Source organism: Neomonachus schauinslandi, chromosome 8 (genome assembly GCF_002201575.2).
Source record: "Neomonachus schauinslandi chromosome 8, ASM220157v2, whole genome shotgun sequence".
In the NCBI taxonomy this organism is placed as follows: Eukaryota; Metazoa; Chordata; class Mammalia; order Carnivora; family Phocidae; genus Neomonachus; species Neomonachus schauinslandi.
Genome location: NC_058410.1, coordinates 55,411,557 through 55,438,725, shown reverse-complemented (window position 1 = coordinate 55,438,725; position 27,169 = coordinate 55,411,557). Strand labels below are relative to the sequence as shown.

Below are 27,169 nucleotides of genomic sequence, written 5' to 3'. Positions count from 1 at the left end.
AGGTTTATTTTTAAATACTTCATATTACTAAAATCTTTTCCATTTTTTTATAATTGAGGTTATTTATTTATAAAGAAATGCACATCTGAAATGTATAATTTGGTGAGTTTGGATAAAATATACATCCATATAACAAATACAATCATCAAAACAGTATTTTTATCATTCCAGGAAGTACCCTGTGCTTCTTTCCAACCAGTCTCTGCTTCCTATATGTAACTACTCTTGATTTCTGTCCCCATAGATTTCCTGAACTTAACATAAATGGAATTAATCATGCAGTATACACTTTTACATCTAGTTCATTTTTTTTTTTTAAAGATTTTATTTATTTATCTGATAGAGAGAGGGAACACAAGCAGGGGGAGTAGAAGAGGGAGAAGCAGGCTTCCCGTGGAGCAGGGAGCCCGATGCAGGGCTCGATCCCAGGACCCTGGGATCATGACCTGAGCCGAAGGCAGACACTGAATGACTGAGCCACCCAGGCGCCCCGCATCTAGTTTATTTTACTAAACATTTGATTATGAGATTAATGTTGTTGTGTGTATTATTAGGTCATTTTAATTTTAGTTAGAGTGTAGTTTTTAATATGAATCTACCACAATTTATATATCCATTTACCTGTTGATAGACATTTCATCAGTAGTGTGTTGTTATCATAAATAAAGGGGCCATAAACGTTCTTATAAAAGTCTTTTTGTAGACATGTATTTTTATTTCTCTTAAGGAATTACATAAAAGTGGAATCGCTGAATTATAGAGTAGCTTTCCATACTTTATAAGAAACCACCAGTTTTTCTACACCAGCAATGTTTAAGAGTTCAAGTTGTTCCATATCCTCCTCAGTATTTAAAATTTCAGTGTTTTTAGTTTTAGGCTTCTTACTGATTATATAGTGAGTGCTATTACCTTTTGGTTTTAATTTTCATTCCCATAATGATGAGTGAGCATCTTTTCATGTACTTTAAGCCATTTGTATTTCTCTTTTGCTTGTTTTTTAAATTGAGTAGCCATTTTATTACTGAATTACGAGAATTCTTTAGAATACTAGATACAATTTCCTTGACAGATAATGTACTGAGAATATTTTCTCTGTTTTATCTTTTTCCTCTTCATACCAGTCTTTTAATGAGCAAAAGCTTTTTAATTTTAGTAGAGTCTAATTTATCAATTTTTTAATGGTTGGTGATTGCTGTATTCTCTCTAAGCAATGTTTGCCTACCTCAAGGTTATGAAGGCATTCTCTCATACTGTTTTTAAAAGTTCTGTAGTTTTACCTTTTATGTTTAGGCTGTTACTCAAGTTAATTTATTTTGATATGTGGTCTTAAATAGAGGATGAGGTTCATTTTCTCCCCATAAGTTTATCTAATTTTTCCAATGCCTTTTTGATGAAGATTTTCTTTGTTTCATTGATTTACCTTGGCATCAGTTGGCCACATAAGGTGACATGTTTATGGGTTCTGTTCTCTTATATTTAACCAACTTTTCTCTCCTAACACCAATACCACACTGTCTTTTTTTTAATTTCCCTACACTGTCTTATTTATTGTATCTCAGCTGGGGGTAATAGTGCATTGTAGGGGTATTTGGCAATGTCTGGAGGAGACATCTTTGGTTGTTAGGACAACTGAGGAGTGGTGATGCTACTGGCATCTAGTGAGCAGGGGCTAGAGATATTGCTAAAAATCTTATAATGCTCATGGCAGCCTCCGTAAGAATTACCCTTCCTAAAACGTTACAGTGCCGAAATTGAAAAACCCTACTGTACCTTTACATTAAGTCTTGAAATCATGTAATATCAGTCCAACTTTGTTTATCTTTTTCAAAATTGCTTTGGATATTCAAGGTGCTTTGCATTTTTATAGATTACAAATGAACTTGTCAACTAGAAATTTGATTGGGATTGCATTTAATCTATAGAATAACGGTGAGAATTTACATGTCAAGAATGTTGAGTCTTGGGGCACCTGGGTGGTTCAGTCGTTAAGCGTCTGCCTTCCACTCAGGTCGTGATCCCAGGGTCTTGGGATTGAATCCCACATCGGGCTCCCTGCTCAGCGGGAAGCCTGCTTCTCCCTCTCCTACTCCCCCTGCTTGTGTTCCCTCTCTCGCTGTCTCTCTCTCTCTGTCAAATAAATAAAATCTTTAAAAAGAAGAAAAGAATGTTGAGCCTTCAGATTCATTAACCTAATACATAACCATTTATTTAGGTTTTCTTTTCTTTCTCTCAGTAATGTTTTGTCATTTTTAGTGTAAAAAGTCTTCCATATCTTTTTAAAATTTATTCTTATTTTATGCTATTGTATATAATCTTTTAAAATTCTTTTTTCTATTTGTTGCTAGTGTATAAAATACAATTGATCTCTTGACTACTATATTTAGCTATTAAATCTATTATCTCTTGTAGATACTTTTTGATTCTACATGTTAACAATTATGTCTGCAAATGGTTTTCCTTTTCCTTTTCCATCTTTATGCCTTTTATTTCTTTCCTTTATTTATTTTTTTGGCTACAGCACTGGCTAGGGACCTTAGTAACATATTTAGAAATGGTGAGAGTGGATATCCTTGCCTTCACAGTCTTTAGGGGAAAATATTGAGTATTTCACTATTAATTTTGATGATAGTCCTTTGTTAGGTTAAGGAAGTTCTCTTCTGAGAGTTTTTAATCATGAATGAATGTGCATTTGTCATACTCTTCCCTGTAGGTACTGAAATGACCAGATGTTTTTATCTCCTTTATTCTGTTAATATGATGAATTTCTAAAATATTTTGTTTTCCTGGAAGTATGTCTTATTTATTTCTAAATGTAATTACATTGTGATCAGAAAATGTATTTTATAGGATTTCAATATTTGAAATTCATGGAGACTTCTTTTCTGTCCAAAGCTGTTATTTTATTCTGGACAATGTTCCATGTGCACATGAAAACAATACATATTCTGCCTATATTGAGTGCATTGTTCTGTGATGTCTTTTAGTAATAGTGTTGCTGAAATTGTCTATATTTTTACTGATGTGTGTGTCTACTTGTTTTATCAATTACTGAGAAAGAGTTGTAAAATCCAACTGTAATTGTGGGTTTCTCTCTTTTTTGGGGGGGGTTCTGACAGTATTTGCTTCTTGTTTTGAAACTTTGTTGGTAGCATATTAGTTGCATTCACAGTGGGATTATTATGCTTCCTGATGGATTGACCCTCTGCGTTTACAAAATTTCCCACTTCTTCTATAATATATCTCATCTTGAAGTATCTTTTGTCTGATACTAATACAGCCACACCAACTTTTTTGGGATTATTGTGTGCATGGAGTACTTTATGTTTCCTTTTAATTCCAGTGTATCTGTGACTCTATATTTAGTGTGTCTCCTATAGTCAGGATATTGTTGGATCTTTTTAAAAAAGATTTTATTTTTATTTATTTATTTGAGAGAAAGAGGGAGACAGTGAGCATGAGCGAGGTGAGAGGCATTGGGAGAAGCAGACTTCCCCGCTGAGCAGAGAGGTATGTGGGGCTGCATCCCAGGACTCTGGGATCATGACCTGAGCTGAAGGCAGACGCTTAATGAATGAGCCACCCAGGCACCCCAGATCTTTTTTTTTAAATCAAACCTGACAATTTCTACTTTTTAATTTGAGAATTGAGTCTGTTTGTATTTAATTATTGACATATTTAGATACAAGCCTACCAGTTTGCTATTTGTTATCTATTTTTCTCGTTTTTCCCTTCCAGTCTTCATTTTGTACCTTCTTCTTGGTTAATGATGTTTCATGTGCTATAAAATGTGTTAAGAACCTTAGAAAAGTATAATTGCATTCACCCTATGTCATCTTTTGTGCTGTTGCATCATATACTTACTTCAACATTAACTTATATATCCCACAAATTAGTGTTTTTACTTTTGTTTTAATATTTATCTTAAAAGTACTTAAGAGTGGAGAATAGATAACTTTTTATGTTTAGGTACATATCACCCATTTCTAGTTCTCTTTACTTCTTTTTGTAGATGGAAGTTTCCATATGGTAGCATTTGCCTTGAGGCTGAAGAAATTTTTTTTATAGCATTTCTTGTGGAAGTTGGCTGGCCGCAGATTCTCTCCAGTCTTCCCCCGCCCCCCATTTCTGGAAGGCAGCTGCGCTCACCACTGTACTACCAATGCACCATCTGACCCACATTTTTGGTGCATATTTTTGATAGGTTCGGAATTTTCAAATGAAAGCGTTTTTTTGTTTTTTTTTTTTGCTTTTACTACTTCGAAGATGTTGTCCATTTATCGCCTGGCCTCTGTTATTTCTGAGAAGACACTAAATGTCATTAATTTCTTTATTCCATGGTGTATTTTTTTTTACCCCATGGTAGGTCTCTTCTCTTTCTGAGACTCTAATTGCATTTATAACACATCATTTCATATCACCCCCACAGGTCGCAGAGGCTCTATTCATATTTTTTTTTTTTACAGATTTTATTTATTTATTTAACAGAGAGAGAGACAGCGAGAGAGGGAACACAAGCAGGGGGAGTGGGAGGGGGAGAAGCAGGCTTCCCGCAGAGCAGGGAGCCTGATGCGGGATTTGATCCCAGGACCTGGAGATCATGACCTGAGCTGAAGGCAGATGCTCAACCATCTGACCCACCTAGGTGCCCCAAGGCTCTGTATTTTATACATTTGTATTAGATATATCATTTTTAGGTAATATTTAGATATCTTTGAACTTATTTTCTTAACCAAGATCCCATGATCATGGGATCATGACCTGAGCCAAAGGCAGATGCTTAACGACTGAGCCACCCAGGCCCCCCTCTGTTCATATTTTTTAGTGCTTTATTTTCTCTGTAATCCATTTGTATTATTTCTTTTGTAATCTGTCTTTAAATTTACAGGATTTTTCTGCAGTTTCTATGATGCTGTTATCTAATCAGTGAATTTTTCATTTTAGATATGGCTTTCTATTCTAGAATTTCCAGTCCTTTTTCTGATTGTATATTGGTGTACTCACACTAATTTTTATTCTAGTATTTCTCTGTACCTCTTTTTTTTATTTTCCTGTACTTGTATGGAATGGCTTCACTTAAATCCAAATTTATTTACTATAGACAAGTATTCTGTCTTCTAGCATGGTTTGGTTTGTGCATATTTTATTAAATATGTATTCTTTTACTATAAATTATTTTTCTTCTATATATTATAGTTAAGGAGTATATATTATATATAGTATGCATGATGTGTGTATATAGATTATATTATTTTACATTTCTTTCAGGATAGGACTAAGGGCACTAAAAATACTTACTATAAAAGGTAGACATTGGCCTGATAACGTTAAGAACCATTGCTTTAAACATATCAAAACTTACTTATTTTACAGTTTGAATCTGATCAACCCAATGTCTGAAGTCTTTGGGTCTGAATCTGCTGTTTGTAGTTCATGGTGCCCTATTTTCCTTTGTCTTTTATGTTTTTTTTAACCAGTCATATTTTTTGGACTTTTATCTATAAGAATTCTTTCACTCCTGCCTCGAAAGGTGCATTTTTTCCAGAGACTTTTTGTGTTTGCTTCCTCATGTGCCTGGAGGCACTGAACCAACTAGGAACAATTTTATAATGAATTCTCAGTGTATGCCATATGCCCACTTGAGCTGCAATACCATACACGGTCTGGGTTATAGTTATCAGTTCTCAGGGGACATTTGTTTTCTCTTCCTCCCAACATCGTGTTGGCGGGTAGAAAATTTTCCATGCCATCCCCTTCTTCTGGGCAAGTTTATTTTCATTTATCTTTACACTATGAGTGCAATTTGGGGGGGGTTCCAGCTTTGTGGGACAGGATCTCCAGTAAGACTCCCAACTTCCGGACAGGACCTGGACTTTGTTTCCTGACCCCTCTGCTCCCTCTGACCCTCCCTTACAAGGTCGAAGCTTAAGGTTGGCAGTGTTCTCTGGTGCCTCCAGGGTGAGAGTCTGTTTCAGTGCTCCACTTACTGCCCTAGTTTCCTGCTTTCACTTCGTTTTTTACTTCTAAGCATTCCTTATTTTCTTGCCTGATCAGTAATGCATTTCAAAAGATGTTTTAAAAATATTTTATCTAGTATTTTTAGTTGTTTTCAATGATATGGTCAGAATATTTTTATATGCTACTTTGAAAGGTATATAATTCTTTGGTTTTTTTTGTATGATTGATTTTTAAAAATTTTTTGTTTTGCTAGTGTACTTAAAACTATTTGTCATTTTTCTTTCTTTATCTGTGAATTTCCTGTTTGTGTCTTTTGGATGTCTTTCTCTTGGACTCTGGTGATTTTTAAAAGAATATGTAATGTACAGCTTTGGAAAGGGCTTTCTGAGGAAGTGAATCCCCTTAGAAGACCTATTTTTCCTAAGATATGCATGTTGGACTTTGAGGAAGTTAAAACTGGCACTGCAGTTCAATTATAGTTCCTTAATTCTTTTGTATTCACTGTATCTTCTACCTGAGGCTTCTTCCTGCCTCCAGCTTGCTAAATCCATCAACCTATTTTAAATTTTTATTTATTTATTTATTTTTTAAAGGTTTTATTTATTTATTTGAGAGAGAGGGAGAGTGAGAGGGAGAAGCAGACTCCCTGCTGAGCAGAGAGCCCGATGTGGGACTCGATCCCAGGACTCTGGGATCATGACCTGAGCCAAAGGCAGACGCTTAACCGACTGAGCCACCCAGGCGCCCTCCATCAACCTATTTTAATACTTCATCTTATTTGATCACTGTCAGCCACTTTCTCCAATATAAAACTCCTTTTTTAACTAGGGAAATGTCTCTTTTCTTGCCTTCCTACTGTTTCTCTAACTTTTCCTTTTTAGATGCCTAACTGGTTCTAACACTTGAACATTATTAAATAGAAGATTTCTGAGAACTTTGTCGGCAGTCCTCTTCTCACTCTTCACACTTGGCTGGTTGACCGTCATTCCATGGCTTTAAGACTGTCTGTCCTTTCAGTGATATTTCCCAAATCTGTGACTTCAAGTTTCAGACTGGTGTCTCCAGAGGTGTGCATCAGCATATAGTTAACTTTTGCCATTACTACTTCTTTGAAAACTCTGTAATTAGTGACTACTCAAACTTAGTCAAAAAGTCAGGAGGACTTGTCAAAAGATGACTAGATAAAGGGAAATTGACCTGACTTTGGTGGTTTTTGCCCAGGAGATGTGGCTTCTGCCATAGGGTTACATGACAGCTCAGTGAGTACCTGTTACTCTGTAATATTGACTAGAGTCCATGACCATAATATTCAGTACAAAAAGTATGTTAGGTGGGAATTCATACTTTTATATCTTTTTTACATTAGTCACTCAATACCTCTCTCACTTTAATGATCCTGCCCTTTTGGTACTAAATACTCTCCTTTTCACCCTCAGGTTCCAACAGCTTATAATAGTTTTCCTCTTCACTTTTTTATTCTTCTGTTATACTATTTTTAAAAAGTAATGACTGATTTTATAAATTTTTCTTTGTTTCATTTACATTAACCAAGGTAACGCTAATATGGTCATCACTGGTTGGTGATTGAGTGGGCCAAATGGGCTGATAGATGTACCTGAAATATCAGTTAGCATGATTGATCTTTGGCATGGTGTAAAGACAGGAGAGGGGGGATCTATCCCCAAATGGACAAGAGGTTGAGGAAACTGGTCATAGGTTTAAGAGTTGACCTAAGAGTAAGCTTTATGTTTCCATTTTGCTTTTAAAGGACAAAAGACAGTGAAGATTTTAATAATATCTTTTCCTTTTCTTTGAGCCAACCAAGTAACTTAACAATAAATACTATGAATGCAATGATGAATGATGGAATTTATAGGAAAATCAACCAATATTGGAAGAGATCTGGAAACTAGGGGTCAAAATGGCCTCGAAGAGATGAGTTGAGTTTGAGATTACAGGAAGACATCAAAGTGGGAATAATTTGTGAGCAATCAGCATAAAGAAAATAATTTGTTAAGGGAAATGGATCAATTTTTTGAAGGAGAGATGATAGACAAGCAAGTGTAGATCTTGGTGAATCCAGAAAGGTACTAAGCATAAGATAGGAAAAGAATGTCAAAAAGATAGGGAAAAACCCAATAAAATAAAGTATCCTGAAAGCCAGATAAAAGAAGAGTTTATAAAAATAGGAATAGTGAGGGGCGCCTGGGTGGCTCAGTCGTTTAGCGTCTGCCTTCGGCTCGGGTCATGATCCAAGGGTCTGGGATCGAGCCCTGCTTCAGGCTCCATGCTCCACGGGAAGCCTGCTTCTCTCTCTTCCACTCCCCCTGCTTGTGTTCCCTCTCTCGCTGTGTCTCTCTCTGTCAAATAAATAAAATCTTTAAAAAAAAAAAAGAAATAGGAATAGTGAGCAAATTCTCCATACATAAAACTGTATGATACACAGGTTAACGTCTTTATAATTTTATCTACAAAGTCTTCTGATACAGTTTATTAAAACAAAGTTATTCTGAGATTTAATTTTTAGGGACTCCAAAATATAAATCAGAAAAATAGTGAACATTTTAACAGTGACCTCCATACTAAATGTGTTGCATCTGCAACAAAGTAAATGAATTTACTAGTATTTCATCAAAATGCAAGAGTAGGAGATGGTAAAGAAAATCATAGTGAAATAAGGAATGTTAAATACAAATTAATTAGAGAGCATATATAAATATGCTGAATATCAAGCGAAAAATACTTTAAAAGGCTTTTCCTGTTACTTATTTTTGGTCTTCCCCCCGCCTCCCTTAATTCATGAGAACTTTAGCTCTTCTACCGTTAATTATTTTATTATGAGTGGGGTGAAAGTGCTTTGGGAATATAACATCCAAGATTAGGGAAAGAGATTCTATTTATATAGAATTTTGTAGTTTGCAAAGCATCTTAAAATATTAATCTCATTTAAGACCAGAAGCAACCACATGAAGTAAGTGGGAATTATTATCATCTTTAAAAAAGGATTCCTGGATGATGAAACTGATTTACAGGAGAGGAAACTCAGAGAGATTAAGTGATTTATCATGGATCATTGGATTGGTAGGCTAAAATCTTGGGCTCTCCATTACTAGGTTTGTGGTCACGAGCAATGTACGTATCAGGTTCGAAACTCAATTTTTTCAACTATAAGATGAAAGTTTTTAAAATAGTAAATTATAAAATATATTTAATATTCTGCTCAGTAATCTTGATTTCCATTTTATTTTCCAAGCTACCCAACTTGCTTTCCTAAACATATCCTCTAGTTTTCCCATGCCATATATTCTGGCATATTTTTCTTCCATCTATATAAACCTCATTCATTTTTTTAAAGATTTGTTTATTTTATTTTATTATTTTATTTTTTTAAAGATTTTATTTATTTATTTGACAGAGAGAGACACAGTGAGAGAGGGAACACAAGCAGGGGGAGTGGGAGAAGAAGCAGGCTTCCCGCTGAGCAGGGAGCCTGATGTGGGACTCGATCCCAGGACCCTGGGATCATGACCTGAGCCGAAGGCAGACGCCCAATGACTGAGCCACCCAGGCACCCCTTATTTGTTTGTTTTAGAGAGTGAGAGAAAGAGTGACTGCGGTGTAGGGAGGGGCAGAGGGAGAGGAAGAAAGAGAATCTCAATCAGACTCCCCGCTGAGTGCAGAGCCCAACACAGGGCTCCATCCTCACAACCCTGAGATCATGACCTGAGCTGAAATCAAGAGTCAGACACTTAACTGGCTGAGCCACCCAGGCACCCCAAACCTCACAGATTTTTGATGAATTTTACCTAGCTTGTTGTAGCCAGGCCAACTCCTTTACAAAATCATTCCTGTTCGCAATGACTGTGATTATGTCTTCTCTTGAAAAGGTGCAACACTTTCTTTTACACCATTTATCAAATTCTATATGTTATTAACTAGCAGTACACCAGGAAGAATAGTCATTACCATTTACCATCTGAATCCAAGGAACCATTTTTTTTTTAAGATATTATTTATTTGCGAGAGAGAGAATGAGAGAGAGAGAGCATGAGAGGGAGGAGGGTCAGAGGGAGAAGCAGACTCCCCGCTGAGCAGGGAGCCCGATGTGGGACTCGATCCCGGGACTCCAGGATCATGACCTGAGCCGAAGGCAGTTGCTTAACCAACTGAGCCACCCAGGCGCCCCAAGGAACCCTTTTTAAAACACATTTTGAAAGTCATTTTACAACTAATTTACAGATATAAAAATAAAGGGATGTTGTGAAAAATAGCTATATTGGAAATTAGTAAGAATTTAAATGTAACCAAGAAAACTTTATTTCATATTTTTCTGGTGTGAAGATACATGTGTCCAAAATGGGCAATATCCTTTAAATGCAAGTAATCACTCATGGATGGCCTGGAACATACTCATCTTACAAATACTGATCGAGATTTCAAATATATTTCTAAGAGATTACAGCTTTTTATTTCCTCTGGTCCTTATACTTTTATCCACAAAATGCAGTGCTTTGAAAAGTTTCATGGCTTATAGTTTTGTTGAATATAGGATGGTTGATTTCTTCAGTCTGTAATAGCAAAATACCTTTATAATATTGATTAGAATGATCAATTCAATTAACTTTTTCATTTCTATGCTATTTATCTCCTTTCAGTAGTACCTTCAGCATCTGCCCACTTCTTAACCATAGCAAGTAAATTTCCTAGAACAAACTTCACAAAAGGTGAAAGAATTACATGTCTTTTTTGCAAAAATTTTTGTCAAAAAAATATTGCATTATGACATCCTCCTCCCTGTAGAATGAATAACTGGATAACAAATTTCATTGTTGTCCATAGAAACATGTTCACTCATCTATTTTTCAATTTGAGAAAATATATTTAGGATATTATCTTGTATAACGACTCATAATCTGAGATTTAGTTTATAGAGTTAGTTTTACCATCATCATTAGTCTGGAGTACTGCTGTCTGTTCTTTTTGTATTTGTGTTCTTACTTGTCTAACAATTGCAAAACATCTTCTGTCAATTTTCTTCTCTTTGCCATTATGGACAGGAAATGAAAATTTCTGAATTCTCAGTGGTGTTTAATGAAAGGTTAAAAAGAAAAAGACTACAAAAATTCTGTCTCCTGAGTTTGGACAATGCAATAAGAAAGCTGAAGGATGATGAAATAGTGATGATTTATTTCACTATTTTATCACCCTTCTGGATGATTACATTATTTAAAAAATTTTTTTCAGTGAAAACCTTATGTTCAACATGGTTATTTCCCAGTTATCAGAAAATTATTTAATTATATAATTAATAGAATATTATGGAGGCAGTGTAGAATCAGTTAAACTGATTAAGTTCTTTGCCAACAATTTTGGACTCCAGGATTGCATGAGGCAGTTGAGTGATGATTTAGATAATCTTGACTCCAAATGAACATATAGTGTTACTGATATTAGGGTTATGAAAGTAGAAAAGATTGAGCTGTTGAGTGTAGGTATTGGAGATCCTCTCTCCCTTTTTTTCATCATCTGAGTTCCTTCTGGTCTCAGTTGCCTCTCCTCTCAGCTTGGACTGCTCATTTCAATAATGCTTTTATGAGTGAACTAACTCCCCCTCACACTCTTGTCTTTTCCCAACATCCACCTTGCCCACGGCAACTCTAGATAAATTTGGGTCTCTTCTGCCTCGCATTGCCCTGCCCAGTACTGGGCTGGTGAATGTTTCTTGGAGAAAGTTATAAAACCAGGCTGAGTTCCTCATTACAAGGGTAGAGTGATACCAAGATCATAGTTGGGAGAGAATCGAGAGAATTCAATTCTAGCACCGTCTTACAAGCGAGATGGAAAGTATGTATTAGAGCTAAAAAGTAGAGCCAAAGATATATTCTTTCTTCCACCCCAGCTTTATTGTAGTCTAATTGACAGATAAAATTGTAAAATATTTATGGTGTACTTGTGATGACATGATATATGTGTACCTTGTGAAATGATTCCACCTATCTAGTTAACTAACACATTTGTCACTTCACATATTTATCTTTCTTTTTTGGTGGCGGCAAGAAGATTTAAGTTATGCTCTCTTAGGAAATTTCAATTATACGATACAGTGTTCTCAACTACAGTCACCATGTTATACATGAGATCCTCAGAACCTTATTCATCTTATAGGTAAAAATTTGTATACTTTTACCAACCTCTCCCCGCTTCTCCCTCCCCCCAAGCCCATCAACCACTTTTCTATTCTCTGTTTCTATGACTTTGACTTTTTTTTAGATTCCATATATGTAAGATGATACAGTATTTGTCTTTCTGCGTCTGACTTATTTCATTCAGCATAATGCCTTAAGATCCATCTATGTAGTCACAAATGGCAGGATTTCCATTTTTATGGCTGAATAATATTATGTGTATGTATACCACATTTTCTTTACCATTCATTCATCAGTGGACTTTTAGGTGATTCCTGTGTCTTGGCTATTGTGAATAATGCTTCAGGGAACATGGGGGTGCAGATATCTCTTTGAGATAGTGATTTCATTTCAGTTGGGTATATGCCCAGAAGTGGAATTGCTTTATCATATGGTATTTCTATTTTTAATTTTTTGAGAAGCCTCCATACTGTTTTACACAGTGGCTCTACCATTTACAATCCCACCAGCAGTGCACAAGGATTTACTTTTTTCCACATCCTTGCTGATACTTGCTATCCCTTGTCTTTTTGATACAGCCATTCTAACAGGTATGTGGTGATATCTCACTGTGGTCTTGATTTGCATTTCCCTGATAATTAGCAATGTTGAGCACTTTTTCAGGTACCTGTTGGCCATTTACATGTCTTCTTTGGAAAAATTTAAATTTTTGTATTATTTTAAGGTCCTTTTTAGTGAAGTTGGAAGTAATTCCCAGGATTATGAAAGAGCAAAATGTTTCAAGGTATAGGAAAAATAAGATCACTGAGAATAAACACAGAAACTAATACTGGGCTCAATAATCCTGGGGACTAAAGTTAGTTCTGCATTTATTTTATTTCTATTCTAGATTCTAGGTACTTAAAGAGCAAGATCCTAATGATGTCATAATGACATAGTGGCTTCTATGGTTGGATATTTACTGTATGAGAATTAAAGGATAATTTTCAAAAACGGTAACATCTTGACTCTGATACAGATACAAAATGAGCAAGTATTAAAGATTTTATTTAATTCAATTAAATGAGGAAAACAGGCAGCTCTAATAACCTGTTTAAAGGACGATCCAAAGAACAGACACAGTTGTAGATCAGGAATATTGTAATTAATATCCAATGGTTCCAAAACATGCTTCTTTCAGGGTGGTAAAGGGAAGTCAGTTGAACCTGACAGGACAGAATTTGCCTCTGTATGGGCAAGAATAACTTTGCATTACTATCAGTTATTGGCAATTTAAAGAGCTGTAAAATTACTCTCCTAAATCAGAATCAGGTAATCCATAAGCGTGAGCTTGAGATCTAGACAAATGCAGTTTTCCACTGAAGCAGAGCTTTTTCCCTATACATGTGCTGTATTCAATTAAGTTACAAAATTAAACCTTCTAAAGAGAACTTCACATTCAGTGTGATAAATAAATAGCATTTTGCCATTTGCAGTTATATTTTTAAATTTTTACTTTTCTTTTTTTTTTTTTTTTTTTAAAGATTTTATTTATTTATTTGAGACAGAGAGAATGAGAGAGACAGAGAACACATGAGAGGGGGGAGGTTCCGAGGGAGAAGCAGGCTCCCTGCCGAGCAGGGAGCCCGATGCGGGACTCGATCCAGGGACTCCAGGATCATGACCTGAGCCGAAGGCAGTCGCTTAACCAACTGAGCCACCCAGGCGCCCTAAATTTTTACTTTTCTGAAGTATGTACATTTTTAAAGTAAAAAGACCAAGTATTATGCAAACAAATTTACCTCCTTTCACTACATCTGCCATACTTTTCAAGATTTTTTTGTTAGAAAAACATCAAAAAATTATTCAGTGGCTTTGTTTCTTTTGCTCACTAAAGGAATTAACCAAATTCTTCATAAAAACCTCTACCAGCCAAATTCAAAGGATGACCAGAGGAGATGAAAATTCCATTGCTCAGACACTCAAGAGCTTATCTTCAAGACAAGCCACTTTCTGGCTTCTAGAGTATGCACAAACAAATCTGTTAATGTGTAGAATCTAGCCCTAATGTTAACACTTATTAAGAGTATTTGGACATGTGTAAACAATCCTGGCTCTGATGAGGACCTGTCTGCTCTTCTCAGGCCTACCTTTAGTTTTTACTTCCATCCTTGGCTTGACAGCCATTTCTTCTATAACTGTGGCCATGTGCCCACAGGGTCACAGCTTTAAAATGTTCAAACAGGGAAACAAGATTCCTTACGGGATCAGTGAGCAGAGGAAAGATCTTCAGGGATGCCTTAGCAGCTTGACCATCAGGCTTTATTCATATAAACAGCTTGATAACATGAAGAGCAGCTGCAACCAGTAAGGAGGAGAAAAAAAGAAGTAGCCATGAAGCCAAGAGTACCGTACAATACCTTATGCTTTAATTTTCCAGATCAGACTTATACAGAGAAGACATAATATCACCGTTTATGGAGGTTATCTAGACAGTTGCAATTTTCTGCATTCAGTTTTCACCTACCTACCTACATGATGAACAATTTAAGAACTGCTGATTCTTGGCAAAAGACAACAGATAGTCAACATAAAGACCAGTTGAGCTAGAGGGGTAGTGGACAGAGGTCATTTACTTCTTATCTGTACTTCATCATTTTCCTCAGCACTAGCTGGTGCTGGAACAGGAGATCAAACTTATTGATCCTTAGAAGCCTTTCATTGGTGATTTCAGCAGAATAGTTTTAACTCCTGATTCCTGAGTAGCCGTAGAGATGGGGATGGTTTGGCACTGTCTTCTTTTGCCTCCTGCACATGAATTCATCCTGAGGGTACATTTTGGATAGATCGTACCAAGCAACATACTCTAGAACAAGCCCTCTACAGATACGTTTAATGCTATTCATATAAACACTGTAAAAATGGAAAGTTTACACATACTTCTTACTAATTCAGTAATATGGCAGTAATTCAGTGTTAATATTAATTTAGTAATACAACAATTGGAAGGTGTTTAAACCCTCTATCTTCATAGAAACTCAAATACTACCAACATTGACACTTGCACCAAAAGTAGCTTAGTCATAGAAATGTCAAAGCTTTCAATAACCCATTTGGCTAAATAATGACTCACTTGGCTAAAATCTTCTCATCTAGCCCTCTTGTTGCCTCCAGCTTGCAAACAACCAGCATAAATCTGGAACTATTATCTAACCTTCTCCTGTGCGGGTCATCAGTCATGCCAGTGAAATTGATTCTTGACCTCTGTACATGCTGTCTCTTCCTTCTCTGTTTTAATAGCAAGGTGTGATAAAATATGAGCCAGTCACTTTTATTCTGTAGTCTTTGTTTATTTACCTAAGGTGTTTTTATTGTATATTTAAATTATTTCATGTATTGTTTTGACGTTTACATCCATTTGTCTAGATGACAAATTATTGCTTCACACATCAAATAATCATGATGAAACTACTCTTTGAAGATTGCTTGTGCTTTAATAGTTAAAAAAAAAAAATTCAGTGTACACCTAAAGAGAAAGGTATCACTTAAGAATGACTTGTAAAATAACATAAAAATAGGGCTGGTTTACAGAGCCAGAGAAAGAAATCGTATGATGACCAAGGAAAAAAAACATTTATAAAAGTTGACACAAAAGCAGTAGTGGAATTGTATTTCTTCCGGCTGAACCAATGCTTATTTACGACCGATGTCACACCTCTGACACTGGCAATGTGAAATGGTCTAGTGAAAAGCAAGCAGCCCTGGGGGTTTTAAATTTTCAGCAAGACTGCTATAATAGATAAATGAACCAACATTTTCAGGTTGCATATTATAATTTGATTCTCCCATCTAAGCAGACACCCAATTTTAACCATTTCTAGTTAAATATTGAATGTTTTTCCTTTCCTTTGTATTTGAGACCAGGAGTAAGCTAAAAATACTCTCTTAGCTAAAAGTCACTGTGACCAAATATGGTAGATAAACTGAACTTGGTTCCAACAAGGATACATTTAAATCCACAGTTTGGATGGTTACACGCCTCCGCTATAGGATTGCTTATGGCACGCATGTGTGTGTGCGTGTGCGCGCGTGTATGAGAGAGAGAGAGAGAGAGAGACATCCTGAGCTGGACACTCCTCCTTAGTTGTGTTGGATCATAAAAGCAGTGTTGACAGAATGTCCAGCCTGTGAGAGTGGGTCCAATTTCATAACAAACTGCTTTTACTTCTAAGACATTGGAAAGCATTAAGTTATCTGTGTTTAAGTACATCTTTCTCCTTGTTTTTCAACTTTTCCATTAGCCAGAACAGATTACCTGTCTGGAATGTTGTTTGTTACCTACAAGAGAGATACCATTTGTATCTCAAATACAGATTTAACTTATGACCTAGAATTCATTATTATGCTCCTTCTCAAGCTATGGTACAAAGTAGCAGACTCTGAACAAATGATTATTGTTCTGTGGGATTGCCACAAAATCCACCAAGTACTTCTAGCCATAATGGAATGAAATACCAAAATGTCTGGCTTATAATTATACCTGAATGAAGTGCCCTTACATGAAAAAGGCTCCCTTTGTCCCCATTTCTCCAGTGATTTCTCTCCCCTTCCGTGTCCTCTTCTCCTTTAAACCTGCTATGTGTTCCATCCCTGCTTTGGCTTGAGACCCTGCGCTGCCATTCATCACATGCCTGCCCCCCACATTTTCCATCATACCGTTTTGTTTTCATAAGATGATGAAAGGTTTGCAAATAGAGCTATTACTATATTTTAGCTGGTTTTCAAGATGCTTTGGTGCATTTTTGGCTGGCATTACGATACAGATGATAGACCATGGCATTTATCAGAGAGAATGTCCCAAAACTAATAAACATAAGATGGTTCAGAAAGCAGTCAGAAGACATTAAACAATGTAAAATATGTAAATATATAAATCTTACCATTCAGCTCACTATTTACCTACATTCCATTACTATCTTAGTGCAAAGTTGTATTTACAGTATATTTTTTTCTATGTTGGAAATGATTTCCCCCAAAATGCTAAGGGCACTTTTTAATTTTCTTCTTGTTTCCAGTATTAGTCTTGAGACATCTGAAGATCATCAAATGTTCATTACTGTTGATATAATTTTCTCTTTCTGAAAACTTTTTGTAATCTTATTACTAGTGCTCTGAAATATAAATAAAATATTTCTTATGTTGATTTTTTTTTTTAATTAATCGGTTGCCCTGGGAAATTGATCTCCTTTTCATTCTGGAAACTTAACATCCTTTAGTATGGATTTTCTTTTTATATTATTTCTCAGATAATTTTCTCCCTGCACATAGTAGATATTCTTAAGTGTTTTTTTAATTTCAATTTATGAAAATGATTACATGGGAATTAGAAGCAGTTGAATTCACTAATAGACATGATAAAAAAGGATAGAACAATAGTTGGTAGGTAAAAAAATACCCTCTGAACTCAGTGCATACCCCAGATCAGTTTAGTTAAATGGTCTGAAAACTGAAGTTTGGAGGAGACCTAAAGTATTTATTTCCACTGCCAACAGTTTTTTAAGTTTACTTATTTTTTTGTACTCTACTTTTTTGTAATTCCTACTCCCAACTTGGGGCTCGAACTCATAACCTCAGGATCAAGAGTCACATGCTCTTCTGACTGAGCCAGCCTGGCGCCCCTCCACTGCCAGCAATTTTAGAATTTAGAATTAGTTCTATGCCACAATAGACTGACCCTTACTCTGACTAGCACTAGACAATACAGAGCCCTCCAGACAGCTCCCATTTATTATGCACCAGAAAGAGCTGAATGGCAATTATACTGACTAAATTTTGCTTTAAAAAAAATACTGAAAACCTATCCTTAAGATGGTCTAACTAAGCCAGTTTTCTTTCAATCATTTATCCTGTACTTTCTTTTTCTCTAAGTGTAGAAGACAGAGTGAGAAATACTTTATCAATAGCACTCTTTCAGGTGAAATGCAGCTTAAATATTTGAGTTTTTTTTAAATGCCATGACTAATAGATTTTTATAAAAAGCAGAGATCTTGGTATTATATTTATATTCATAAGGAAGTAATTTTTATGTAATAGCCAACAGAACTTGGTCATTAGAAATGTTTGTAGGAGTCTATCTATACTAAAGTTTATATGTTTTTGAGGATTATTTTAGATGCAAACAACAGAAGATGGATACTTGAGTTATTATGGGAAATCAATAAATGTTAATTGGTAATGATGGTGAAGTTAAGAGAAAGTAGCAATTGATTAAGAGCGGTAAATTATCACCCATTTTGATGACATGGGTTCCTACACATTGAACCCATCCTTGATTGATGAACTCAGAATTGAATGATGGTCTCAGAAGCAGAGAAACTACGCCTAAAGCTAAACTCTAGTTTTTTGCACTGGTTTGCTTCCTCAATTAGCAAGGATCAGTGATGGTAAAAGGTGATGGGCTTTTGTGCTCTCACAACCTGAAATTTTAGGGAATCCTTTTTCGTTCCCAGTAAGGAAATAAGATACATACACACTTTTTTCTTCCTTCCTTTCCTTCCTTTCTCCTTTCTGAGCCATCAGTGACCTGTTGAAACAGTGTTTGGAGAGATTTATTCTGTTTTGAACCACATTCCTTATGGCTGGGATTATGAGTGATCTCTTGGTAAGGTTGTCAGTGCTAACTCGGGTTTGCATACAGCTGCAGTTCTCAAGAAGCGGCTCACTCTCACCTGGGAAGCTTTCAAAAAGTATTGAGGCCTGGGCCTCCAACCTCAGAGATTCTAATTTAATCGGTGTGGAGTAGCATCTAGGTGTGGTAAGTATTTTTTTTAAAAGCTTCCAAGATGCTTCTAGAACTGCTTGCTGGTATACATGTTCACTGTCCAGTGATGAACAGTAATAATGGTGGAATTACAAAATGGAGGTGGAGCTATGGAGCTATATAATTGCTCTTTTTCTAATTACACAAACAACATATAATTCTTTCTTGTTATTTAAAAAAACTCGGGGATGCGCCTGGGTGGCTCAGTCGGTTAAGCGTGTGCCTTCAGCTCAGGTCATGATCCCAGGGTCTTGGGATTGAGCCCCGCATTGGGCTCCCTGCTCCGCGGGAAGCCTGCTTCTCCCTCTCGCACTCCCCCTGCTTGTGTTCCCGCTCTCGCTGTGTCTCTCTCTGTCAAATAAATAAAGTCTTAAAAATAAATAAATAAGAAACTCAGGGCGCCTGGGTGGCTCAGTCAGTTAAGCGTCAGACTTTTGCTATGGGCTCATGTCATGATCTCAGGGTTGTGAGTTCCAGCTCCAGGTCAGGCTCCCCACTGGGCGTGGAGCCTGTTTAAGATTCTCTCTCCCTCTCTCCCTCTGCCCCTCCCCACCACTCACACTCCCTTTCTCTCTAAAAAATAAATAAATAAATAAAAAAGAAACTACAAAAATTAGGGAGTAAGCATGAAAGTCCTCCTTCATATTACATCTCTCTTCTCAGATGTAACCCCTGTTAATTTACTGTTTATCCTTCCAGTGTTTTTTCCATGCATTTGAAAAAATGCATACAATTACCTATAACCATATAGTGTTTTTGAAACATAAGTAGTATTATACTATATTTATGTGTTATCCTGTGGTTTGCTTTTTTTTTTTTTTTTTTTTTTGCTAAATATTTCTTGGAGATCTTTCCATTTGAATACATACGGATCTACCTCATTTAAAAAAACATTCTTTTACTTCATTTCTTTTAATATCTGCAGTGTTTCTCAATATATGTGGGCTCTAATTTTCTTTCCATTTTCATATGTTTGTAGCTCAATGGTAAAGAGCATCGACTATAGCAGACCACCCGGTTTTGATTATAAGCATTTATTATTATTGTTAGTATTACTATTATCATTTAATTTTTCTATTTTTTACCAATATGGGCAACACTATATTAGAATACGTTTCTAATATAGTAGAATAGTTCTATAGGCAAATTTTTAGAGTTGGCGTTATTGGGTGAGAGGGTATGTACTATTTTGAAATAACGCTGTCAAATTGCCCTCCAAAAGAGGCTGTCTCAGTTTACATTCACTCCAACCAGTAGAATCTCATTGTAGTATTTATTTCAAGGCCTAAATAAATCATTCACATTATAATACAACTTCATGGGCTAACTAAAATGTCAGGGTTCTTTATTTTGACTGGAATTTTATTGAGTTGGTTTGATAGCTCTGAATATAACATGTCATCCTGAAGTTCTGACTTACAGTCTTTAAACATATATGATTAAGGAAAACGGAAAAATTATTTACTAATTTTTTAGACAAAAATTTTCAACCTATGAAGTACAAGAGGAGTAGAAATAAAACTGGGCATTGGCATTGAAAACTCTGGACTAAATTAGTTCCAACCTTCATTGTATAAATGGGATCATTCAATGAGAGACACTCATATCCCCCTATCATAGTGATAGAGCAGTAAGCCAAATCACGGGAAATAATCTATTTCAAATCTATGTTTGTGTGTGTGTGTGTTGCTGTTTTAAATTCAGGACTCAATTTTTTAGACTTAACATGTAATAAAATTTACATCAATATTGTTGGGTATAATTTTTCATATAATGAAAATGCAAAGAAAATTTATTATTTTCAATTAAAATTTCCTTCTTTGTAAACTCAAGTTTTAGTTTCTTCATCAACACGAAGGAGATGTTGTAGTACCTACTTTATAGGGCTTGGGGGAGGATTAAATTATGTAACACATTAGAAACCTTCTGCACAGTGTCTGGAACATAATAAGCTTTTTATGAATTAAACCTCTTATTATTTCTGTTATTATTTTAAATCTGTTAACAGCATGTTCAGCCCTACTCTGTATAGCTCATTTTATTTTTCACATGAATTAAGGTAATTTAGGGGGATACTGGCTTCTGTATTTCAAAAGATACAAATACTTTTTTTTTTGGTGTTAAATATATATTTGTTCCATAAGAAACATTTTTAAAATCATAAATCACTGCTAGCCAGTATTTTTAAAAACTCAATGTTTTTACCAGTGTACTTAAGAAAAATATATAAAAATTAACCTTACTAAAATGTTTTATTGCTGAATTGGCTTACAGTCCTAAGAGTCGATTTAAGAAGAATGAAATACAAGAAACAGATCCATATCAAGAATAGGTTGCTTTGATAGAGATCTGAAAATGTGTGCACTATTGAAAGGCTTTTCCAACTCTGTGATTCATCCAAGTTTTCTAACTCTCCTCTTGGTATGTTGGAGCAGATCCTGTGAAGTGAATAAACTATACCCAGGTGTAAATTTAGAATGTGTGGGCGCTATCAAAACAAAATGGGGCCTTCTGGAAGAATCTATGACCCTCAGGAGGTATGGGGTGGGAGATTGCTCTCATCGAAAGCTACTCTGGATCTGTTCCTTTTCTTTAGCTTTCTTGGGTTCTTTGACGGCACTTCTGCCATCCACCTCCCTCCCACTCCCACACTGGCATCTGACACTCCCAGGTGTTGGATTGATTGGCAGACGATTGGATTAGATAACCAGCGTCAGACATACTAAAATCGAAAACTATACTGGGGCTCCTGGGTGACTCAGTCGGTTAAGCGTCTGACTCTTGGTTTTGGCTCAGGTCATGATTTCAGGGTTATGAGATCGAGCCCCCCTTGGGGCTCTGCACTTAGCAGGGAGTCTGCTTGAGGATTCTCTCTCTCTCTTCCTCTGCCCCTCTCCCTACTCACACTATCTCTCTAAAATAAATAAATAAATCTTTAAAAATAAAATAAAAAGCTATAGACTTGAATGTCATTAGTATCATTTCTGGATTTTAGTTGGACTGTATCAGGATTAATAAACAATCTCTTCAAAGAGTCAGTTATCCTTTCTCCAAATTGGTTTCTGGAATTCTTTCCAATCTTTGACTTTTCTGTTCTCCCATTTGGAAACTTGATTGTTTTTCACATCTTTCTTTTCCATGGATTTTTATGTCCTCTTTTCTGTTTTCACCCCTTCTTCCTGCCCATAGCTTGCACTTCTTTTTCCTATTTTCTGGGTACTACATACTTTGATACTTGATAATACTTGACTCACTGTTGTCTCAGTATTTGTTCTAGAGAAGCTTACAGATCTCTGTACACTTATCCTTAATGTGCCTTCAACCTCCCCAGGATGTAGATTTAATTTTCCATATAAATTCTTAAGACATTAACACTTTCAAATACCTAACTTCTATTTTTTCCGTTACACTTTTAGACAGGCAAAGCTGGCTCTCCGTGAAGTACCACCCCTCTCCCCAACTTATTATCACTTTTGGGATCCAGGTAGAACATACAATTGATTAATTCTTTCATCTAAATCATTCAGGTATCATTAAAAAATTAACATCCATATTCTAATCTAGTGGTTTTCAATTGAGCTCAGTCCTAACCATTGTTACTACTATCATTTGAAAATATAATTTGGTTATTCTACAACTTGGACCTCAAAAATGAGAATTTTTAGAAGGGTCACAGCAGATCTAAAATCTGATTTCAGAATGAGAATTTTCATTTTTGTTTTGGAATCCTCAGAACTTTGTATATGTTTAACTTCTTAACTAATGTCGTTGTTTGGGCTTAGTTTATTAAGACCCCCTAATTACTTATTTCATTACATAATTACATAGTTCTGAAGCCCTAAATTTAGGATTTGCTCTTATTTATTTTGCCATTTTAGGTGCTTCTATCCTGCTATATGTATTGTTGGCATTCTCATTTCATTTAAAAATGTTCATCTTATTTTGATAATCTTTTAAAAAATTGGCTCCAATTTAATTATTTTCCATCTTCAAAAGCATCTTAAATAAGTAATATCTGTAGAATGTGCTAATTCATTAGAACTAAAGTATTTATAATCTTACAAAGAACTTGATAAAATTCTGAGACTAATCTGAACATTTTTATTTTACTTTAATAGGTGAGAAAATATCCTTTGTGCCATTGGTTCATCATTTTATAAAATACTTACCATGAACGATTTTACTTTTTATGGTTGGCTATAGGAATGTATAATGAAGTATGATTATAGTTTTTTTTCATGTGTAGTCTTTTGCCTGTGAGTCTGGGTCCTTATATTTCTTAAGCATGTAACTATACAAGGGCACACATGCCATTTTTATGCTCACATCAAATGTAAAATTCATTCAAACTAACAAAAGCTAGCTGATTGGGAGAGGTGTGGACACTGAACAAAGGAGACAAGTACCACATAGAGCTTGTACGGAGTGTGTGGTGTGGTATCATTTGTGGGCTGAAAGGTAGCTTAGCATTTCCATTTTGGTGTCAGTCCCTGGGGAAGGACAGGGTTTCATAATGGGGTGTGATCTGCACTCTTAGTAAGCGTGATTGACACTGAATGATTAAATAGAAGAGGAGAATAAATACCACTCCTCCCCTTTTAAGACTAAGCACATATCCACTGAATGCAAATCTTTTCAGTGTGGAAGACAGTCTGGCCTAATGATAGCACATATCTGAAAAGCTAGGAGAGTGAATTAAAGGAGTAGATCAAAATGCAAGGAAACAAAAAATTACACAGTATCCTTAAAAATAACATTTAAAACCCAAATGTAATGGAAAGTGCACGTACAGAATATGATGGAAGACCCCATTTGTAAAAGTGGAATCCTGACATGAGGCCCTTGGTAAATGAGTGGGCAAAATGGATCCCTGAATTGGATAACACAGCGCATACCACAGTGACGGATGAAATTGATGTGTCCGCAGGAGAGCTTGTTCTATTACTGTAGGCTTTAACCTATTTTCTCCTCTTCGACAATGAGCTCCTGAGTGGATGTTATCCTCAAGGAAGTGAATTTAATTCAAAAGGAGATATTTTATAGATGTGCAAATTTAATTTAAGAATTCAATCCATTGTAGAAGAGAACTATGTGGGAAAATATTATGATAAGTAATATGGTTATATTTTTCAAAGATGCCATTTTTGAGTGTGTTATTTGGGGGACCCGAATTTCAATCATTCGTTGGTAATTTGTATTGTTCTTTAATTTTGCATTATCTCTTAGAACACATGGCTGAAACAGTATTGAATCTGGATTGTAATATTATTTCATTAATTTATTATATTAAGGTATGTAATTGCACAATAAATAATCAGAAAAAGTGGTTTCTTTGTTCTTCCCTTAAATTTTTGAAAATATGATGCATTCCTTTTCCCTGGGATAAATACTTGTTAATTATTGCAAAGAATAAAAGCCCATTTTGTGAATTCATTTAATTCTAAAATCTGTAAGGTGATATTGGTAACTTAAGAAATAGGCCATATTTACCCTAGTTTCTGCCAGGTAAAAACAAAACAAAACACAACACAACAACAAAACACTCTTCATACCTTGACCCAGAAAATAGAATACTAATTATCCTACATACACTGCTCAGTAGGTTAGTAGTAGCTTAGTCGTTTGTCTTTGAAATATATGGTAGTATAAGTTGTTAAGCTTGCTATTCTCTCTCTCCCTCTCTCTCTCTTTCACACACACACACACACACACACATACACACACACAAATGTAATTAATTATAATTATTTTTTTGTCATTATAGTCTTCCCATCCAAGTACTAACCAGGCCCGACCCTGCTTAGTTTCCGAGATCAGATGAGATCGGGCGCGTTCAGGGTGATATGGCCGTAGACTGTCATTATAGTCTTAAGTTGATGCTTACTGTTACCACTTATTTGCTATCTTTTTAAAAAATGTTGTGACCTATTGTCTGAGTTTCATATTAAGAATTAGGGAGTCATAAATGTATTTTAAAATAAATTTGAAATAGCTCTTAAAACATTTCATTTGGAGACAAAACAAGCAAATCCTGTACTCCACAAGTAGATTAAAAACCTTTGTAAGTATATACAATATTATTTTCTCCACTTGTTTTGAATGTAAAATTTTCAAAGAAAATCTGACTGAAATTGAGCAAATACATCATTCCCAAATAATTTACTTGTTCAGCTTTTAGAAACTAAGATTTTCAGACATCTCATACAAAGCCAGCCCCCAGTGTGTATTCAAATATTAAGGGTAGATTTATGTTTATTTCAATTTAGAAGAATTTACCCGAAAGGAGAACTAATTTCTTACAGAGGGAAAAGAAAGTAAATTCTTCCCATCATTGAACTTGATGCTACCTTTATTAACCCAATCTAAGTATTTAGAAGCTTTTTATAGTTTCTTCTGATTCAGATACTTACTGTATTGCTCTAAAATTACTTGGTAATTTGCCAGATATCACTCACCATAGACATCTGACTTCTTATATATCAAATTGCACTTCATTACTTAATTTGTACAAAGGAAAAAAATTTTCCAGTTCAACTGGTTTCCACAGTCAACATAACACGCAAAGAGATGTTAAAGAAATGAAATTTAATTTGGTCTACAATTTTCTTAATTGCGGAGTGCATTGCCAGTGCCTACTATGTGTCAACAGCTTTATTTTTTAACTGACTTCTTTTTAAAGCTAGCTGGTTGTTTTTTGTTGGACACCGGCTGCCCTCTAGTGGACTACACTGTTCTCTTAAAAGAACCTGTCAAGTCTGAAAAAAAAAGTCATTTCTATATGGAAGTGACTAGTGTTTCGTACTAGACTAGTACTCTTGTTTTTCATTTACTGTTGTGTTTAGCACAGCTAGCTTTATCACTTTGTTAGAGCATTTTGGTGAAGACGGGCTTAGAAGCAACTTTGATTAAAAATAGCATTACAGGGGCGCCTGGGTGGCTCCGTCGGTTCAGTGTCTGCTTCGGCTCAGGTCATGATCCCGGGGTCCTGGGATCGAGCCCCGCATCAGGCTCCCTGCTCTGCGGGGTGCCTGCTTCTCCCTCTGCCTGCCGCTCCCCCTGCTTGTGCTCGCTCTCTCTCTCTGACAAATAAATAAAATCTTTAAAAAAAAGATAGCATTACATACTTATTAAGAGGACACATTAAAATAGGCTGATCTCGGGGCGTCTGGGTAGCTCAGACGGTTAAGCGTCTGCCTTCGGCTCAGGTCGTGATCCCAGGGTCCTGGGATCGAGCACCACATCAGGCTCCCCGCTCAGCGGGGAGCTTGCTTCTTCCTCTCCCTGTGCCTGCTGCTTCCCATGCTTGTGCTCTCTCTCTGTCAAAAATAAATAAAATGTTTTAAAAAAATAAAATAGGCTGATCTCATTGACAATTTGTATATATTTTTTTGATTTAGAACGCATTTTATGACACATGCTCCCCGCTTCTGAGACGTTTCCATTATTCTTGTTGCAGATGCTACAATTGTGGTGGCCTTGATCATCATGCTAAGGAATGTAGTCTACCTCCTCAGCCAAAGAAGTGCCATTACTGTCAGAGCATCGCGCACATGGTGGCAAACTGCCCACATAAGACTGTGGCGCAGCCGCCCGCCAGTTCTCAGGGAAGACAGGAAGCGGAAGCCCCGCCATGCACTTCGACCTTTCCTCGAGAGCTGGGCGGAGGGCACGGCTGCACGTCACCGCCGTTTCCTCAGGAGGCGAGGTTCGAGATCTCAGAATGGCCAGGCAGGTCATCTCAAGAAGCTTCCTCGGCGAAGTCCTCCGCGGCGCCGGAAGAACCAAGCAAAAAGGGGCCTTCTGTTCAAAAAAGGAAAAAGACATAACGCTTCTTCCTAATGTATCGTTTTCTTTCCCCGGTTGGGAAGTCTACCTCATGCAAGTACAGGGGAGCAGTATTTCACAGCAGCAGCTGACTGGGGATTTTTAACTACTGTTGAGGAACTGTGAATTTTTTTAAACAGACAAATCACTCTAAGCAAATTACATTTGAGCAGGGTGTCATGTTTTATGTTATCCAGAGAATGAAATACTATGTGTATCTGTATGTGCATGTGTGAGAGGGAGAGAGCCTGAGTGTGTGTGTGCGTCGGAGGAGTCGGTATAGGACTGTAGACACATCTCTAACGCGCATTTGTCTTTCTGTATGTGTGTCTATAGATACAAGCACACACCCTCCCTCACGGAATTGGACGTCCCCAAGAATTGAAAACCCATAGGAAGCATTTTAGATGGCTTCAAAGATAACCCCTGGAGTCTTTTTTTCTTG

General features: G+C 36.1%; 1 protein-coding gene and 1 pseudogene across 1 annotated transcript in view; one reads left to right on the top strand and one right to left on the bottom strand.

Annotated features, from left to right (window-relative positions):
• LOC110583139 overlaps positions 1–15,320 on the bottom strand; it is a 46,105-nt pseudogene extending 30,785 nt beyond the window's left edge.
• LIN28B (lin-28 homolog B) overlaps positions 1–26,726 on the top strand; it is a 125,297-nt gene extending 98,571 nt beyond the window's left edge. Inside the window, exon 4 of the mRNA XM_021693543.1 lies at positions 26,357–26,726. Within this exon, the coding sequence (XP_021549218.1) occupies positions 26,357–26,726 (370 nt within the window). The remainder of the gene's footprint in view (positions 1–26,356) is intronic.
• The last annotated feature ends 443 nt before the right edge of the window (positions 26,727–27,169 follow it).